Genomic DNA, 19,957 nt, shown 5'->3' on the forward strand with positions numbered 1-19,957 from the left:
CTGAAGGAGGCCGTCGCGAGACTCCTGCTTGATCTCTTCCCCCGGTTTCCTCTGGAGGAATTCCCGGATGCTCTTTTCCTGGAGGATCCGCGGGGCCTGCTCGGCGGACATTTCCCTCGCACTCGCTCCCGAAGGTGGCAAATCTCCTGAATGCACCTAGGTGTTCGCCCGGCTCTTCCTTTCCTCGCCCCGACGTTCCCGGACTCAGATTATCCGGGGTGCGCAGCGTCCGTCGTTCCACGTCGGCACAAAGGGAGCAGTGGTCCTCTGCAAAACGTGGTGCTTTTCCTGAGGGAGACAGAGAGCAGATTTTGAGAAGGTGAAAAGCGATCCCAGAGGCCCTGCAGACATGTCCAGCCTGCACCTAGATCGGTTTTAGAAACCCAGATATATATGTATATTTCAACATCGTTTTCATCTCATTATACAGTCATACCTCGGGATAAATACGCTTCAGGATAAGTATTTTCGGATCGCGCTCCACGGCAACCCAGAAATAACGGAGCACGTTACTTCCAGGTTTCGTCACTTGCGCAGACGGTCAAAATGACGTTATGCGCATGCGTGGAAGCGGCAAAACGCGACCTGCGCAGATGCGCTGTTGTGTGTTACGTTCGCTTCAGGATGCGAATGGGGCTCCAGAACGGATCCCGTTCGCAACCCAATGTACCACTGGATATCATTTCCCAGACGTTTTTCACTTTTTTACGTTCCCACCAGAAGCATTTCTACTTAACATTGTAGGAGATGATATTAATAGACAGGAGTGTAAGTTGTTTTCATACGCAATGACGGCAGCAAGTGTTGGACAAGGATGTGGGAGATCAGGGTTCAAATCCCTACTCTGTTATGAAGCTCACTGCATGACCTTGGAGTCAGTCACAGCCTCTTAACCTACCTCACAGGGCTGTTGTATGGATTAACTGAGGAGGGGGGTGAACCATCTACTCTTTGGAGAAAAAGGTGGGATATAAATGCAATAAATAAGCTCTTCTGCTGACCCACTTAAGAAAGCTGGAGAGGCCAGCCAGATGGAGATGTCAGTAGCCAACTTGGCATCTAGACATCTCCACGTGGCCGCAATTGGACCGCCTGGCGCCTGGCTAATTTCTAACAGAGGCCTAGATGTAACAGAATGGAAATTTCATCTATTTAAGACCTCTATTCACCTCAGAGAGCTACAAATCTCAAATTTCCTTGGGAATAGGGGCTGATTGTTAAAGCACTCTGGGAATCGTGGCTCTGTGAGGGGAATGGGAGTCTCCTAGCAACTGAGAATCCTCAGCAAGCTACAGTTCCCAGGACTCTTTGGAGGAAGCCATGACGGTTTCTAGTGACACCGTACTGCTTCAAAAGCAGAGTGCAAGATGCAGCCTCAGGGTGTGTGGCCTGCAGCTGCCATTGACTCCCACCCCTTGAGCCGCCATTTTCATAGAATCATAGAATCATAGAGTTGGAAGAGACCACAAGGGCCATCGAGTCCAACCCCCTGCCAAGCAGGAAACACCATCAGAGCACTCCTGACATATGGTTGCCAAGCCTCTGCTTAAAGACCTCCAAAGTAGGAGACTCCACCACACTCCTTGGCAGCAAATTCCACTGTCGAACAGCTCTTACTGTCAGGAAGTTCTTCCTAATGTTTAGGTGGAATCTTCTTTCTTGTAGTTTGGATCCATTGCTCCGTGTCCGCTTCTCTGGAGCAGCAGAAAACAACCTTTCTCCCTCCTCTATGTGACATCCTTTTATATATTTGAACATGGCTATCATATCACCCCTTAACCTCCTCTTCTCCAGGCTAAACATGCCCAGCTCCCTTAGCCGTTCCTCATAAGGCATCGTTTCCAGGCCTTTGACCATTTTGGTTGCCCTCCTCTGGACACGTTCCAGTTTGTCAGTGTCCTTCTTGAATTGTGGTGCCCAGAACTGGACACAGTACTCCAGGTGAGGTCTGACCAGAGCAGAATACAGTGGCACTATTACTTCCCTTGATCTAGATGCTATACTCCTATTGATGCAGCCCAGAATTGCATTGGCTTTTTTAGCTGCCGCGTCACACTGTTGGCTCATGTCAAGTTTGTGGTCAACCAAGACTCCTAGATCCTTTTCACATGTACTGCTCTCAAGCCAGGTGTCACCCATCTTGTATTTGTGCCTCTCATTTTTTTTGCCCAAGTGCAATACTTTACATTTCTCCCTGTTAAAATTCATCTTGTTTGTTTTTGCCCAGTTCTCTAATCTGTCAAGGTCGTTTTGAAGTGTGATCCTGTCCTCTGGGGTGTTAGCCACCCCTCCCAGTTTGGTGTCATCTGCATTTTGTATCTGGCTTTACTAGAACCGGTTACTGGTAAAAACAAAAATAAAGCAGATTCCCCCAAAACCTTAAGACTACCCAGCCCACTTCTAGGGTCACATTTACACAATAAATTTAAATCGCTCCTATACCACTTTAACTGTCACCGAATAATCATGGGAACTGTAGTTTTTGCTAGCCACAGTCCAAGCACCCTCAACAAACTGGGTGCTGCGGTTTGTTCAGGCTGCTGAGAGCTTTTAGGAGACCCTCTATTCCCGAACTGAATTTAATTCTAAATTATATACCGGAAACGTGGGAGATTACAAGGGGTCTAAAAAAATGGATGTACCGTGCCATATTAGAAGCAAAAAAACTTGTTTTGATGAATTGGAAGAGCCGCAAAAAAGATTCCATTGAGCACATGGATTGACAATATGGACAGACTAGCTACATGCGAACAAATTGCATGTCAACGCAAATTAAAAATGGATAAATATGAAGAAATCTGGAAGGAATATTTAAGCGATAAGGCGGACAGTGGGGGGAGGAGAGGTGGGGAAATATTGTTAAAAAGGTGTAGTTATAGGCATATCAGTACTCAAATCTGAATTGTTAGATTGTGTTGTTAGTGTTACTGTGGTTTTTGTTGTATGTGTTTTTTGGTGGTTGTTGTTTGTATTGAAAAAATGATTGAATAAATTATAAAAAGGAGGACCCCCCCCCATTCCCCTCGCAGAGCTACAACTCCCAAAAGAGAGATTCATGGTGAATCCACCGTGGGAATTGTAGCTCAGGGTGGGTGGGGACTGTCCGCTTTACGAACTACAGTTCCCCCCCCCAAAAAAAAGAAAATGGGGGGAAGCCATGATTGTTTAAAGTGGTATCAAGGTGCTTTAAATGTATGGTATGAATTTGGCCTAAAGGATTAAAAAAAGACTTTTTATGTATGCAGCGACGGCAGCGAGAATGCTTCTAGCGCAGAGATGGAAGGAAGGAAACTGACGGGGAAAATCAGAAACCAGGAAGATCAAGTATTCTTAAAAGACTGGAGTAAATTTTTAGTTTCCTTAAAAGACCATTGTAAACAGTTAAAATCATAGTCAGGGATATTGAACAGATGGATAAAGGGAAAAAATGCAGAGAATTTTATCTTGAATATGGAACCCATTGAGGGAGGCAAGGAGGTCCGAAGGTTCAACAGAGCCTTTTGTTTTCATGTTTGAAATGGTTAAAATGTATAAAATTTCGTAAAACCAATAAAAAATGTTATAAAAAAGAGGGGTGGGGTGATCCAAATTTGGACCAGGAAGCACAAGATTCTCAGCCACGTCTGCACACCAAGAACGACAGAAAAAGAACAGAGCGTTTTTAAAAGCAGAGGAGGAAGTGGTTAGGAGAGAACACATATTATCGCTCCGGAAAAAGAAAATCCCTTGGAAAACTCAGCCTCAGATGTGAGCTCAGACCACATCCCCTTGAACTGTAATGAAAGCAGCCCATCTCATTTTCTTCCTTAAGGAGTTTTGGTAGCCATTGTGGCAACCTCAAGCCGCTCCTCCTGGCAAGGAGAAACTTCCCCACTTTTGCCCCTTCCCCAGATGCCATTATCTTACAAGCACAACCCCTCACCCCGCAAAAAAATAAAAAAATAAAACATTGCTACGCAAATGCCACATGCACGGCTTTCTCTACCCTCAGAGCAAACACTGATTTCCAAGTAGGGGGTCTTTATGGTAGGGTTGCCGTATTTCAAAAAGTGAAAATCAGGACACAAAACCTACACTCCCAGACATGGGTTGCCATACCCCCCTGGTTTTCCGGGACGTTTTTGCCGATTTTTGGAAATTCCGCCCAGACGCTATTTCCAGCGAGTGACTCCCAGCTACATCTGGGAAATTCTGGACGTACAGTACTCCTACTTTATGGACAAACATCCAGGCGCGTGAGTGGGGAGGTGGAGACCCCAGGGTTGGGGTGGGGTGGGGGACCCGAGGTTTGCAAACCCTTTAAAAACAAAAAAGGTTTCGTGAATAAAAGGCTGGTAAGTAAAGGTAAAGGGACCCCTGACCATTAGGTCCAGTTGTGACCGACTCTGGGGTTGCGGCGCTCATCTCACTTTATTGGCCGAGGGAGCTGGCGTACAGCTTCCGGGTCATGTGGCCAGCATGACTAAGCCGCTTCTGGCGAACCAGAGCAGCGCACGGAAACGGCGTTTACCTTCCCGCCGGAGCGGTACCTATTTATCTACTTGCACTTTGACATGCTTTTGAACTGCTAGGTTGGCAGGAGCAGGGACCGAGCAACGGGAGCTCACCCCGTTGCGGGGATTCGAACCACCGACCTTCTGATCGGCAAGTCCTAGGCTCTGTGGTTTAACCCACAGCGTGGGGGACCCTAAAAACAGCCAAGGAGAATAGTGGTCTTAGAATTTAGCATTCAGTCCTTGCTTTCCCCTGACCTCAACAGCAACCCTGAAAGTTAGATTAGGCAGAAAAACAGTGACTGGCCCATAGAGACCAGCAAGCTTTATGGCCAGAGTGGGAATTAAGTGTCCATCCATCCATCCATCCCAGATCTATTCAACTGCCATGCCGTGCCCAATTTTTAAACACGAATTTATTTAATTATTTCACTGCCCTTCTGCTGCTTGCGTTTCTCGTACCCCGTACTTGGGCAGCCGGATTAATTTCTCAAACAGTTTTTCGTTTGCATTTTGTGGCAAACAGGTTTTGCCTCCCCAAAAGCTCCTTTTGTCAGGACGTCACTTGACACAATTCAGTGATATGAATCATACATGTTTGCGTAGGGCTGAAGCCAAGGGTGGGGCAGACTTGATGTTTCTCAGGCCCCCCACCAACCAGAACCAAAAAAGACGCTCAGTTAGAGCAGCGTGCCTCTGAGCATATTCTGAACCCAGAGATTTTCTTTTTCTTTCCTGTCAGTACTAGAACAGCGCTGAACTCATCGTCTTTTCACACACACTTTAGAAAAGTCCACTAATGGTTTAGCTTTCTTCATTTTGGCAGCCTTTAAGACTGGGGTAGGCAAACTAAGGCCCGGGGGCCGGATCCAGCCCAATCGCCTTCTAAATCTGGCCCGTGGACGGTCCGGGAATCAGTGTGTTTTTACATGAGTAGAATGTGTGCTTTTATTTAAAATGTATCTCTGGGGTATTTGTGGGGCATAGGAATTCGTTCATATTTTTTTTCAAAATACAGTCCGGCCCTGCACAAGGACTGAGGGACAGTGGACCAGCTGCCTGCTGGAAAAGTTTGCTGACCCCGGTTTAAGACAATTCCTTTTAGACATTTGGGCGATCAGTACCGCTGCCAATCTACAGCTGATCACCCACAGATCTTATCTGTAGAAGAGACACTGTTCTCCTTCTCTTCAAGAAACTGTGTTTTCTTCTTTAAATAAAACAAAAATGTGTTTTCCTTGTTTTGAGAAGGTGTGGGGTACATGTATAAACTTGTGTGCATCAGGCAATTCAAGAACTACTGTGAGTGCGACAAAATGCCCATTTCACAGATGGGAAAAACTGCAGTAGTCAGTATTCTCACGCGCAAAGCAACATCAAAACAAAGAGCAAATAAAACCTAGACAAAAGAAGCAGGTAACACAAGTGTGCATGCACACAAAAGGTCGGACCAATAACAAACTTAGTTGGTCTCTAAGGTGCTACTGGAAGGAATTTTTTTATTTTGATCCAAAAAGAATGATAACCCACCCACCTTCCCCAAAAACCCTCAGTAACAAATTGGGAGGGGCAAGAAACATTGGTGGGAGTCAGAGGAGGGGCCTGCGGGCACTGCAGCGTCACGTTGGAGACCCCAGTAATAAATCACAACTTTACCATGCCTTTTTGCAAAGTGCCTTGCATTAATTTACATACATATATTAAATGTATTTGCATATACTCGCACACAATCTCTAAATGAAATACGTGTTTTGTAAAAGCAAAGGGGAGCAGGAGAAACGCCTCTTCCAAGACACCGTGTGCCACTTTTAGCTTATACACGTAGGCTTTGCTTTTTAAAAATTAACTTTTTATAGGGGGGAGGAATTGTTAATTTTTTTTATTATTACTGTATAAGCAATAGACGAGGAACGGGGAAGGTTAAAGGCTGCAGTCTTTCTTGGGAGCCCAAAGGCACGTTAAGAGACACACAATCATAGAACAATGGTAGAGTTGGAAAGGGACCCTTGGGGTCATCTAGTCCAACCCCCCACAATGCTGAATCTGAAGCATCCATGACTGATGGCCATCCAACCTCTGCTTCAAAACCTCCAAGATAGGAGAGTCCACCACCTCCAGAGGAAGACCATTCCACTTTTCTGTGTGTGTTTGTGTATGTGCACATGTGTGTATAGATACATACTTTTTTTAGATAGTTCTTTTTAACAGAGCAGCCCAGTTAAAAGCGTCAGACCAGGGCAGGCTTCAATTCAATTTCAAACCCTCTGGCTGTGTCTCAGCAACTCAATCCTCTCCCACCCCGACCTACCTCTCAGGGTTGTAGTGAGGATCAGGCAATGGTGGTGGTGGTGAAATAACCACACACACACCGACTTGAGCTCCTTAGAAAACAAAGCAGGCTATGAAGCGGCTATCCTAGCCGGGTCTACTCGGAAGTAACCCCTCCTGGCTTCAATGAGGCTGCCTCTCCCAAACTGAGTGCACCCTAAACGAGCTCGACATGCACAGATGCAATTCAACTCCTCCTCCCTTCTTGCAAAGAGCCTCTGCTCTGGAGGATTTGAACCCAGGATCTTGCTCCTCTTCCTTATGTCTTATGGCTAGAGGTGGAAGGGAGCGAACTCTCTCTCTCTCTCTCTCCCCTCCGGAGCGAAGAGAGCGACTCGATCCCCCGCCAGATCTCCCTCTCTTGCTTCCCCCACCCACTCAGGATCGCGCCCTTTCTCCGCCTCCTCTTTGGGTGCAACTTACCCAGATTCCCCTCCGGAAGAGACCTGCTCCCCCCCCCCACTCCGGAGACCCCCCAGATCTGCAGCCACTCCCGGAGGCGAAGGAAGGCGACGGGGGGAAAGTGGCTTCACAAGACTCCGTTTGCAGGGGGAGGAGATACGGCAGGAAGAGGCCAGACTAACTCTCTGGGGCTCCTTTCTAGGAATCTGCTCTCTCTCTGTCTCCCCTCCTCTTTGGCAAAGCAAAGGGTGGATGCAAGCCCGGATATTATTATCACATTAGGATTAGTATTGCAATGGGTTTTCTTCCTTTTTTATCACTGTCCTGTATTTTCTTTGCAATGCCTCGGGAGTTTCTTTCTTTTTTCTTTCTTTCTTTCTTCCCAACGCCTGTCCTTATTCTGGCTTCCATCCCGCTTGTGCATTGGGGGCTTTGGTTTATTTGTATTAAAATTGGCTGGTTTCCCCACAAAGGGAAGGTGGCTAGTACAGTGGTACCTCGGGTTAAGTACTTAATTCGTTGCGGAAGTCCATTCTTATCCTGAAACTGTTCTTAACCTGAAGCAACACTTTAGCTAATGGAGCCTCCTGCTGCCGCCGCACCGCCGGAGCACGATTTCTGTTCTCATCCTGAAGCAAAGTTCTTAACCCAAGGTACTATTTCTGGGTTAGCGGAGTCTGTAACCTGAAGCGTATGTAACCTGAAGCATATGTAACCCGAGGTACCACTGTATCTGCTTTGGGGCTCGTAAGGGCTTCTGGGAATTGTAGTTCACAACAAAGACAACAACAACAACAAACCTGATGTTTTCCTAGAGCAGGCATAGGCAAACTCGGCCCTCCAGATGTTTTGTTAGCTGGTCCTGTTAGCTATGATGGGAGTTGTAGTCCCAAAACATTGCAGATGACACCAAACTGGGAGGTGTGGCTAACACCCCAGAGGACAGGATCACACTTCAAAACGACCTTGACAGATTAGAGAACTGGGCCAAAACAAACAAGATGAATTTTAACAGGGAGAAATGTAAAGTATTGCACTTGGGCAAAAAAAATGAGAGGCACAAATACAAGATGGGTGACACCTGGCTTGAGAGCAGTACATGTGAAAAGGATCTAGGAGTCTTGGTTGACCACAAACTTGACATGAGCCAACAGTGTGACGCGGCAGCTAAAAAAGCCAATGCAATTCTGGGCTGCATCAATAGGAGTATAGCATCTAGATCAAGGGAAGTAATAGTGCCACTGTATTCTGCTCTGGTCAGACCTCACCTGGAGTACTATGTCCAGTTCTGGGCACCACAATTCAAGAAGGACACTGACAAACTGGAACGTGTCCAGAGGAGGGCAACCAAAATGGTCAAAGGCCTGGAAACGATGCCTTATGAGGAACGGCTAAGGGAGCTGGGCATGTTTAGCCCGGAGAAGAGGAGGTTAAGGGGTGATATGATAGCCATGTTCAAATATATAAAAGGATGTCACATAGAGGAGGGAGAAAGGTTGTTTTCTGCTGCTCCAGAGAAGCGGACATGGAGCAATGGATCCAAACTACAAGAAAGAAGATTCCACCTAAACATTAGGAAGAACTTCCTGACAGTAAGAGCTGTTTGACAGTGGAATTTGCTGCCAAGGAGTGTGGTGGAGTCTCCTACTTTGGAGGTCTTTAAGCAGAGGCTTGACAACCATATGTCAGGAGTGCTCTGATGGTGTTTCCTGCTTGGCAGGGGGTTGGACTCGATGGCCCTTGTGGTCTCTTCCAACTCTATGATTCTATTCTATGATTCTATGATTCTACATCTGGAGGGCCGAGTTTGCCTATGCCTGTCCTAGAGAAAGGAGGTGGTGCAAGTTTGTGGAAGAAAGAAGAGTATTGTGAACCTGGATGGGTTAACGTGTAATCCAATACATGTCTAAAGGTAAAGGTACCCCTGCCCATACGGGCCAGTCGTGTCCGACTCTGGGGTTGCGTGCCCATCTCACTTAAGAGGCCGGGGGCCAGTGCTGTCCGAAGACACTTCCGGGTCACGTGGCCAGCGTGACAAGCTGCATCTAGCGAGCCAGCGCAGCACACGGAAACTCCGCTTACCTTCCCGCTAGTAAGCAGTCCCTATTTATCTACTTGCACCCGGGGGTGCTTTTGAACTGCTAGGTTGGCAGGCGCTGGGACCGAGCAACAGGAGCGCACCCCGCCGCGGGGATTCGAACCGCCGACCTGACGATCGGCAAGTCCTACGCGCCGAGGTTTTACCCACAGCGCCACCCGCGTCCCCAATACATGTCTACCATAGTGCAATCCTATACGTCTACCATGGGCCCAGCCAGGATTTTAAACTACTTTCTTTCAACCCCAAGTGCTCAGAAAAATCTGTCAAAATCCTTCTACAATTTCTTTTTTTAGTTAAGTATTTTTATTTATTTACTTGATGGGGGGGCAGCTGTTCCCCTTGCCCCCCTGGCTACACTCATGATGTTTACTCAGAAGTAAAGGTAAAGGTACCCCTGCCCGTACGGGCCAGTCGTGTCCGACTCTAGGGTTGTGCGCCCATCTCACTTAAGAGTCCGGGGGCCAGTGCTGTCCGGAGACACTTCCGGGTCACGTGGCCAGCGTGACGAAGCTGCTCTGGCGAGCCAGCGCAGCACACGGAAATGCCGTTTACCTTCCCGCTATAAAGCGGTCCCTATTTATCTACTTGCACTTAGGGGTGCTTTCGAACTGCTAGGTGGGCAGGAGCTGGGACCGAACGACGGGAGCTCACCCCGCCGCGGGGATTCGAACTGCCGACCTTGCGATCAGCAAGTCCTAGGCACTGAGGTTTACCCACAGCGCCACCCGCGTCCCTTTACTCAGAAGTAAACTACACCAAAAACCCCACCCTTTTAAAGCACATGACTTCCCCCAAATAATCATGGGAAATGTAGTTTCTCACCCACAGAGCTACACTTCGCAGTGCTCTTAATAAACTAGTTCTCAGGATCCCTTAGGAGAAACGGTGTGATTTAAATGCACATTGTAGTATATAGCACTGGCTTTGCACTAACAAAAAAGTTGGTTTGTAACCTCCTTTGGGTCTTGCAAGGGCTTCTGGGAACCGTGGTTCATGCCAGGGTGGGGAGCCATTATTATGAACATGAGAAGGGTCTGCTGGCCCATCTATTTCAAGATCCTGTTCTGGCACAGATGACCAAGAAACATGATCAGAGTTCAAGGCTGTCCTCCATTGCTGGTGGATGAAGCAAAATCTGGGAGCAAGATAACTCTCAGGACACCATATTACTCCCTAGTTTGCCAACCTTTCTCCGATCCCGGTCCAGAAGCTTGCAAGATTTGCATTAAACACACGTTATGTGTGCTGTTGAAAGCCAGATGTGATCAAACAGGTTCGAAGGGTCCAGTCGGGTATATTCATTGTTAGGTAAACAGAGCAGGCAAGCATCTCATTGTTAGGCAAACACAGATAATATATGGACAAGGGATCTAAATCACTATCAGATTGCTCTCAGTAAATGTGTATTTGTGCATTAGGCTCTCATCCTGAGTTGTTTTTAAGGAGATTTGATGCAGGCGTTGCTACTTACATGAGCTTTCACCCTCATTAAAAAGCCCTGAACCAGCCACTCCCTGAGCTGGGTGGGTGAATGTTCCTTGGGGACTTAACTTCTTCACCAAGCGCTTAAAACTATGGAACTCCCTGCCACAGGAGGCAGCCCAACCACCAACTTGGATGGCTTTAAAAGAGAAGGGAAAGGCTGTCAATGACTCCTAGCTTCAGCGGCCATGTTCCACCTTCGCTATCAGGGTTGCTGTGAGGATAAAATGGGGAAGCACAAGAATTATGCATGCCACCAGAGGGCCCTTGGGAGGAAAGGTGGCAAAACAATGCAATAACAAATGAAACGTATGGAATTTGGAAGTGTGACGTTAGGCTGGATTATCTCCTGCAGCCTAATCCCAAATGGAGACCCTGCTCCACAGAGAATAAGCTCCCTTGCCCAGTTTGCTGCTAGTGTTTGCTATTCTCCTGAACGGTTCCAGTGTTGCCTTTCTCCCCGCAAAAAAATAATATTCATTTTAACATTGCTGGCGTGTCGCCCTGCACTCAGCTGGCAGCACTAACCCCTGAGAGGGCTTCATCTGAACTGAAATGCAATTCACTTAATCCTGCTGCCTAGCAACCCTTCAGAGGGTTTTCTCAGGGACAGGAAATCAGATGTGTCTAAGGAGAGGCCTTTTATTCCACCCCACCTTGTCCTCCTCCTTTTGGATTCTTTCCCTCACAGAAAGATCGTGTCGGAAACCCTAGAAGAACTACTGAAATCCATAAACAGGAATCTAGTGTGCCAGGGAGATAGCTTCCTGGGTCCCAAATGGCTTCTTAAAAATGGATGTTTACCCCGTTATAAGGCCTAAATTTCCTGGACATAGCCGGTATTTAGCCCTCGTAAGCAGCATCTGGGCGGAAATTGCTGGAAAGTCCGGGAAAATCTGGATGTATGGCAGCCCACGTGGGCAGTGTAGATTTGGGCAAATTTCATTTAAAAATAACTCAAAAACACCACCCCCTTTTTAAAGCTCAACAACTCTGCCCCCCCCCAAAGACTTTTTGAAATATGGCAACCCTTACTTAATTGACACTGAAATGAGAATGCCTGTCTCGGCATCCCAGGCTGAGGAGCAGGTGAGAAGACCCTGCCTGGGTGAGGCTGGAGGGACCAGGGTTTCATTGGTAAGACGAGAAGTAATAATAATAGTAGTAGCAATAACAACTCTGGGCGGCTCCCAACAGATTAAAATTAGAATAAAACATCAAACATTAAAAACTTCCCTAAACAGGGCTGCCTTCTTTCCATGCAGAGGTTATATTTTCCGAGAATCCTCCAGAAAAATGATATCTCAGAGGACCCGTTGATGGCATTTTACCATTGTACTGTGGAGAGTGTATTAACTTATGGTGTGGGTGGGTGGGTGGGTGTGGTTTGGGAGCTGCATGGTCAGGGGAAAAACAATGCTGTCCAGGGTTGTAAAGACTGCGGGGAGAATAATTGGGTTCCCTCTTCCCACCTTGGATCAAATCTATGCTCCCAGGTGCCATAAGAAAGCGGCAGAGATAGTGCAGGATAGTGCGCACCCTGGAAATGATCTCTTTCAGCTTCTGCCTTCTGGAAGAAGGTAAAGTGACCCCTGACTATTAGGTCCAGTCGTGGCCGACTCTGGGGTTGCGGCGCTCATCTCGCTTTATTGGCCGAGGGAGCTGACATACAGCTTCCGGGTCATGTGGCCAGCATGACTAAGCCGCTTCTGGCGAACCAGAGCAGTGCACGGAAACACCGTTTACCTTCCCGCCGGAGCGGTACCTATTTATCTACTTGTACTTTGATGTGCTTTCGAACTGCTAGGTGGGCAGGAGCAGGGACCGAACAACAGGAACTCACCCCGTCGCGGGGATTCGAACCGCCGACTTTCTGATCGGCAAGTCCTAGGCTCTGTGGTTTAACCCACAGCACCACCCGCATCCCCCTGGAAGAAGGTACAGGGTTATAAAGACTAGGACTAGCCGCCTGAGAAACAGTTTTTATCCAAATGCGATTTTGGTTTTAAACGCAGTGTAAGGTAGTCTCTGTGGGAGTATATTGTATTTAATTATGGGGTATCAAAGTTTTTAGGGGGTTAACCAGGCTTGTTGGTTTTTGAATGTCTGATGTAGATTTTTTCAATTTCGTTGTGCTGTATGGGACAATGACAATAAAGATTGTTGTATGTGAGGTTGTGAGGCATTCCCTTCTTTGTGAAAGAGGCATTCCCTCCTCTCTCATGTGTGAGAGAAAAAGAGAGGGGATGCCCTTCTCTGGATGTGCATATGAGGGAGAGGGGGACTGCCTCTTTTAAGATGTGCATGTGTGAGAGTAGAACATGCCTGTTGTAGGGTGTTAATGTGTGTGTGAGAGAGAAAGAGGAACACCACTTTGAAGGCAGTATTGTCGCAGGCACGCCCCCCATCTCTGAGCAGTGCAAGATTCCAGGGGTTCCTTAGGCCAAGACATACCGAAAGAAAAGGCTACTTTATTTATGTATGCCACTACAGCAGCGAGAATGTTGCTTGCACAAAATTGGAAGACTGGAGAAATACCAACTAAAGAACAATGACAAGAGAAGTCGATGAACTATGCAGAACTGGCAAAAAATGGCAGACAGACTAAGAGAAAAATACAACAGTGACTTTGAAAAAGAATGGGAACCATTTATGAACCCATGGGTCTGGGTTCAACATACAAACAAAAGTCTATAGACTTGATGGCAGGTTTTAAATAAACATTCACATCGTTAGCATTAGAAAATGTGTAGAAGATAGAGAAATCAGTGGCGTAGCATGGGGGGCGCAGGGGGGGCTGGCCGCACCGGGCGCAACATCTGGGGGTTAGGGGGCGCAAATCCACGGGTTAGGGGGCGCAAATTACTTGCCTTGCCCAGAGTGCTGACAACCCACGCTACGCCACTGAGAGAAATAATATGGAGTATTCATTATTTTTATGTTTTTAGCTTTGATGTTATTGTATAAATATGTTATTAGTAGTTTTTTCTTTTAGGAGGCAGCAAAGTTGGTGAAAGGAGAAACAAACCAGAAGCGGAAGTTGGGGGAAGCCTAGGAGGGGAGGGAGGAAGGAATGCACAGTAAATGTTATGAATATGAGATGTGTAATGAATGAAAAAGAAAAATGACTAAAAAAAATTTTTAAAAAAGATTCCGGGGGTTCCTGGTGCTTATCTAGGCTTCACTTTCCTTTGGAATGAGGGACAGACTGTGGTGTCTTTTAAGATACATGGTTTATTTGCACATACATGAAACCTGAGCTTACAGTGGAGGGGCTCACAGCAGATGTCTTGTCCCTTAGCAGCATCAACAACAGTCTGGTCTGGAGGTTCACTGGGGACTCTCACAGAGTCTAGTTTGCTGTGAATGGGACTCTCCACTGAGTGGGTTTCCTGCAAACACGCCTTTCTCTCGCAGATGTTGGGGTTCTACCAGATGTTTTCCTCCCCTACAATGCACACATCCTGCTCCTTAACAGCACCAGGAATTGCCTGCACTGGGATATCCCAGGGGGATCTGCAACTTCCTCCATGAGGAAGGGTTTCCTCCTCCTCCTCCTCGACTGGGTGGGCTTTCTGCTGACCCCCCATTCTCTTGTGGATGAGGGGCTTTTGCCGGATGGGTTCCCCATAGACAATGCACAGGTCTTGCTCCTTGCAAGTATCAAGCATCATCATCCTGGCTGTGGCAGCAACAACGGTCTGAGCTGGAGTTTTACTTGGGACACTGGAGTCTTCTTTGCTGTAAACTGGACCCTCCCCTGAGCTGATTTCCTGCAAACATGCCTTTCTCTCGCCGGTTTTGGGGACCTGCCAGATGTTTTCCTCACCCACAATGCACACATCCTGCTCCTTAGGAGCACCAGGAATTTTCCACACTGGGATATCCCAGGGGGATCTGCAACTTCCTCCATGAGGAAGGGGTTCATCCTCCTCCTCGACTGGGTGGGCTTTTTGCTGACCCCCCGTTCTCTTGTGGATGAGGGGCTTTTGCCGGATGGGTTCCCCATAGACAATGCACAGGTCTTGCTCCTTGCAAGCATCAGGCATCGTCATCCTGGCTGAGGCCCAGGTGGACTTCTTGCAAATTTTCGCGTTGGCACAGGCATCTTTGGCTTCATCTCCTGGCTGCCAGTTTCTCTTTGCCTGTTTAGGAAAGTAGATTGATTGAAATGAAGAATCTTGAGAATAGGAAATACAGATAAGCAGCTCCCCTTTCAGAGGGTACTTTTGAGTGCCGCATACGTACCCTGCATTTCATACACTCCCAGCGTTGTTGTTTTATGAAAATAGCTCACAATATAATATTTCCTTCATGATCCTCACCTACACAAGGGAATAGGAATCTTGGCCACTTAGTTTAGTACTGTCTGGATTGAACCTGCAACCTTCTGCAATGCAGGGCCGAGGCCACTTAGGGCTTTAAAGCACCAACACTTTGAATTGTGCTTGGAAACGTACAGGGAGCCAATGTAGGTCTTTCAAGAGTTATGAGGTCTCGGCGGCCACTCCCAGTCACCAGTCCAGCTGCTGCAGTTTGGATTAGTGGTACCGTATTTTTCGCTTTATAAGGCATACCCAACTATAAGACGCACCTCGTTTTTAGAGGAAGAAAACAAGAAAGCAACGCAAAGCCTCTTGAGCAAAGAGGCAGGAGCGCTCCGGCTGCGCTCAAGAGGCTTTGCATGGCTATCCCTGAAGCCAGGAGAGCAAGAGGGATCCATGTGCACCAATCCCTCTTGCTCTTCTGGCTTTAGCAATAGCTGTGCAGCCTGCATTCGCCCCATAAGACGCACACACATTTCCCCTTACTTTTTAGGAGGGGAAAAGTGTGTCTTATAGAGCGAAAAATACAGTAGTTTCCGGGTCACTTTCAAAGGTAGCCCCACGCAGAGCGCATTGCAGTAGTCCAAGCAGGAGATAACTGGACTTATATACATGTTTGCATGTATTTTAAATCTTTCGCCCTCCCCCGTTGGATAAGGTTGCTCATAACAGCCGCGCTCCTATGTTGCCCCCTCAATTTGTTTGTTTCTTAAAAGGCCCAGAGCAATAAACAGGCAGCGGCTTGTAAATCTGGGCTTCCCTGCCGTTCCTGTCCCGATTCCAGCCTGCGAGCTTTCTGGATTAGCTATAAATCCAGGGGAGAGAATCGGAACCATTAAAATGGACTCAGGACGTGCGCAAATGGAAAGCTCAGATCTGCGCCCACGGTTTGCTGAGTGATTCTCACCCTCTCTATCTTAACCACCAACTAAAAAAATACAAAGGAAACCGGCCAATGTTACCATTTCCAGATCTGCCAGGCTAGAGAAGGGAACTTTCGGACGCAGCGTCACAAACTCCAAAGAGGCTGATTGGCCAAGGTCCTGCTGTCACTCTGGAAGCCCCGCCTTCACTATGAAGGGCAAGAAACTACCTGTGTGAAAAATAACAAGAGATGTCTAAAGAGTGCAAAGCAGTTGCAGCGCCAATACCGGGCTGAATTGTTAATATTAGAAAATCCACAAATGTCATGTGTTTCGTTGGTTCAACGCATTTTATTACCTGGTGGGATTAATTATGTCTTCATTTGGTAGAATTGATCTTTTAGGGCTGACTGGCAAAGGCCAGTAACAACTAATAAAACAGGTTAAATAAAATATACAAATATTAACTGCATTGTAGACAGCAGCAATAAACACTAAAAGCAGAGGTAAACACTGAGAACAGTGTGGAACAGCAGAAGCCTTTGCTTGTTTACTCATGAGTAAGTCCTACTTCATCCTATGCCCTTTTAAAATGTGGGGTTTTTAGGGGTTGGTTATTGGGTTTTTATTTTGATTATATGTTTTGTGGTTTTATATTTTGATTTTGTACTGTGAACTGCCCTGAGACCTCCAAGTATAGGGTGGTATTATAAGAATTCTAAGGTGCCAAATATAAAATAAACATTCATAAATGTACAGGGCAAACACTTCTATAAGTATATAAACCACATGTCTGAAATAGTACAGGAGAGTAATCCTGAAGCCATTTTGACTCTCCCAAACCATTCTGACTCTCCTAAATTGACCACAAATATTTCTCTGCAAGGAGAAAGGAAATGGGAAAGCCTTCCCATTGTCTCTTTGCTTGCAAATCCAATCTCTTAAGGGCATATTTGTGTATGAATAGGGTGAGCCTGTGACCTGGATTTAGGAATTAAAGTATTTACCATTACAAAAGAATGGCCAGGCTGCCCACCTAATGCAATCAGTGACCATTGAGTATCTTGGCAGGCAGGATTTCTGCCTCCTTCTGTGATGTATGTATGATGTTTTTGGGGGGAGATGTCTTGGGCTACAGGGTGGGCAATTTCAAACTTCTGTAATAAGGGCGTGTGCACCATTGTTCTGGGTTCCTCCTCCCTCCTGTGTGTGGGGAGTGGGAACCCTGTTGCAACAGTTTAATAAAGGACTCTATATGGGCTCTTGGATACTTCCAAAGGGAAAGGGAGCAGGTTTTCTCTTATAACAGAGGTATATAAATAATAATAGGCTCCAGCCCACCCCTTCAGACAGGCAGTGGTGAATTCACAGACTTTCCTTCTTCATCTCAAGCCCCTTCCCCGTCCCACTTGGGTGTTTGCTCAGCTAAAGGGGGCCAGGTGTTTATGTGGGAAGTGTAAAGGCTGCTGGGAATTGGAGTTCACAGAAAAACAAACTGTGCCAGGGAGGAAGATTGATCTGAAAAGAGAAATTAAACAGCAGAGCGAGAAAGATCCCCTTTTTCCCTCTCGCACTTGGATTTAATAGCTTTCTTGTTTTGTTTTTCAAAAAACTGTGGCTCGGTTTCACATATTGTCAATGTAATACCATCAACTTTTGTGGTTTCCTTAAAAAAATATTTTTGACCCTGATAATATGTTAGCTTGACCATGGGCATTCTGTTTTCCACAGTGGCTAAATCGGATAGCTCTAGAAAGACCAATTACTGGACAGAGAGAACCCAGAATCTGTGGGGATGTTGAGGAAGGGAGGAGAAGATGTATTGATTAAATATTATCCCTCCTCACTCACACTAGTGAAAAAGTTGGTACCTGAAGAAGTGTGCATGCACACGAAACCTCATACCAAGAACTAACTTAGTTGGTCTTTAAGGTGCTACTGGAATTTTTTTTATTTTGACTAGTGAGAAAGCCATCAGAACACATTCCCTTGCAAGTTGGTGATTCATTACAATCCTTTAAATTAAGCAATCCAGCCTTGCTTGTTCCTGGTAAGTTTCCCCTTAGTATTTCCCTCTTAAAATAATAATAACAACAACCCAGGAGTCTTCTTTAGGAGTAAAGTTTACTTACCTTGTGGCTTCTATCCTCTGTAAGGATAAACCATGTGCTGCTGGATAAGAGCCAGAAGAGGAGGTCCAGGAGAGAAGTCCTAAAGGAGAAAGGGGAGATTGCCATGTGCTCAGCCCTTTTAAAGGGTCTGCTAGGGCCACGCCCACCTACCTGGCCACACACAAGAGGAGGGGGCTCCAGAACAGGTATGGCAGGAAGTCCTCCCTTTTCTGGAGCCACATTCCCCTGGGGGTCCACTCTAGGCAACAGGAAATTGTTGTACTTGACTGCTTCAGTGATGATACATCCCACATGCCCCTTTCTCAGGCAATACAACATACACTTATATACACAATTTTTATTCAACCACCCTGTTATGTACAGAGTTGAATAGGATCCAAATTGCAGCAGTCTGATTGGTCCTAGAACAATAGGATTCAGAATGCAGCAGTCTGATTGGTCCTAGAACAATAGGGTCCAGAATGCAGCAGTCTGATTGGTCCGCAGGAGCCACCCAATCCAACTCCAGGTGAAAGTGAATCCGCAACCTGATTGGCCTACAGGAGAATCCTGGAATTAGCCAATCACGTGGGGCCCATTGTAAATAATGTATATAAAGCAGACAGTTCAGGGCTACATTCCATTTCTCACTACTATGAGCTGAATAAAGAGCATGAAATCCACACTCGACTCTGAGTATATTTCACACCTAGAGTCCAAGCTTGACACGTAGGTTCTGGAACTGCAGCCATCTCCTCGGTATGGCAATAAGACCGTTACACAAGTCCCTCTTTCACAAAGTGGTACTTCTACACCCCAATGCACTTTGCCCTTGCGTGGAATTTCTCACTCTGGAACAGCTTTAGGCAACACTGGTTGCCCTCCATCAGACTGACAGGTTCCTTTCTCACCAAACCAAAGTCCTCAGTCAGTTGACCAAGCCAGGCTAAGATCCTTGCAAGAATTTTGCAGCCCGCAGCTAATGAAGAGAAGCCCCGATAGTTTCCGTAATCCGTTCTGTCACCATTTTTTTTAAAAAAAAGAGATTGATAATTTTGGCATCCCTAAAGTCTGCTGGGATCTCCTCTCTCTCCCAGGTTTTTAAACGAGTTTTGGAGTACGCCAGCTTTCAGCGTTTCACAGAACACTTCATCAGTGCGCACAAGTTCATAAAAATGAGAGACACCTGCATTTTGATGTGGTTTTAATCCTTGTTGGAAGCCGCCCAGAGTGGCTGGGGAAACCCAGCCAGATGGGCGGAGTACAAATAATTATTATTATTAGTATTATTATTATTATTCTACTGTAAGTGATCTCTTACCACAGTAAGCCACATTGTTTTAAGAACTTTGCTTTATATATTTAAGAGGTCACGAAAAGTCGGACACGACTAAATGCCTAAACAACAACAACATATATATCCCACCCTTCCATTGTAAAAAAATGTTTGGAGTGGCTCATAGCATATTAAAAATAACTAAAAAAGGAAATTTGCACGAGTCTTCCTTGTTTCACAGAACCAATTGCCTAGGCCTGCCCTAGCATATCTCTGCGACAACTCTGCTCCAAAATATTGTCAAATCCTCTTTCAAAGCCCATCTCAGACGGTGCCCTACATTTGGGGCAGCATATTCCATGAGGGCTCTTCCTATGTTCTGACAGTATTATGAGAAAACATTTTTTCTCTGTGTCAAATTTTCTCTGTATGAAGTAACAGGAAAGCTTCACCTGCTGGATTTCCTCCTGTACTGGTAGTATTAAAAGTGTAGCCACCCTGCCAGAAAATAAATAAATAGCAATAAAGGCAAAGTATTTCTCACGCCTTTAACGGCTATGTCGCAGGCAGAAATCC

The 19,957-nt window shown here is 46.4% G+C and overlaps 1 protein-coding gene and 1 long non-coding RNA gene across 5 annotated transcripts in view; both read right to left on the reverse strand.

Annotated features, from left to right (window-relative positions):
* The window catches only part of LOC308580684 (uncharacterized protein), a 41,403-nt gene extending 34,020 nt beyond the window's left edge, over positions 1 to 7,383 (reverse strand). For 3 of the 4 annotated variants that reach the window (XR_014004841.1, XM_081182700.1, XM_081182698.1), the window contains exons 1-2: positions 7,245 to 7,383; positions 1 to 288 (exon numbers count right to left, since the gene is read on the reverse strand). The exon at positions 1 to 288 is cut by the window's left edge and continues 573 nt beyond it. Coding sequence is in view for 3 of the 4 variants with exons in the window: in XM_081182700.1 (XP_081038826.1) it covers positions 1 to 111 (111 nt within the window). In the remaining variant the exon portion in view is untranslated. Of the gene's footprint in view, positions 289 to 1,169; positions 1,274 to 7,244 lie in introns of those variants that run through there. The other variant, XM_081182699.1, reaches the window with a different exon arrangement.
* A 6,363-nt stretch (positions 7,384 to 13,746) lies between these two features.
* LOC308581280 lies at positions 13,747 to 18,595 on the reverse strand. Its single transcript, XR_014004921.1, has 3 exons — positions 18,127 to 18,595; positions 16,094 to 16,224; positions 13,747 to 14,951 (listed from the first exon to the last, which is right to left on the reverse strand). It is a non-coding gene; the product is annotated as an uncharacterized lncRNA (long non-coding RNA).
* Positions 18,596 to 19,957: the final 1,362 nt, after the last annotated feature.

Source organism: Podarcis bocagei, assembly GCF_964188305.1.
Source record: "Podarcis bocagei genome assembly, chromosome: 2".
In the NCBI taxonomy this organism is placed as follows: domain Eukaryota; kingdom Metazoa; phylum Chordata; class Lepidosauria; order Squamata; family Lacertidae; genus Podarcis; species Podarcis bocagei.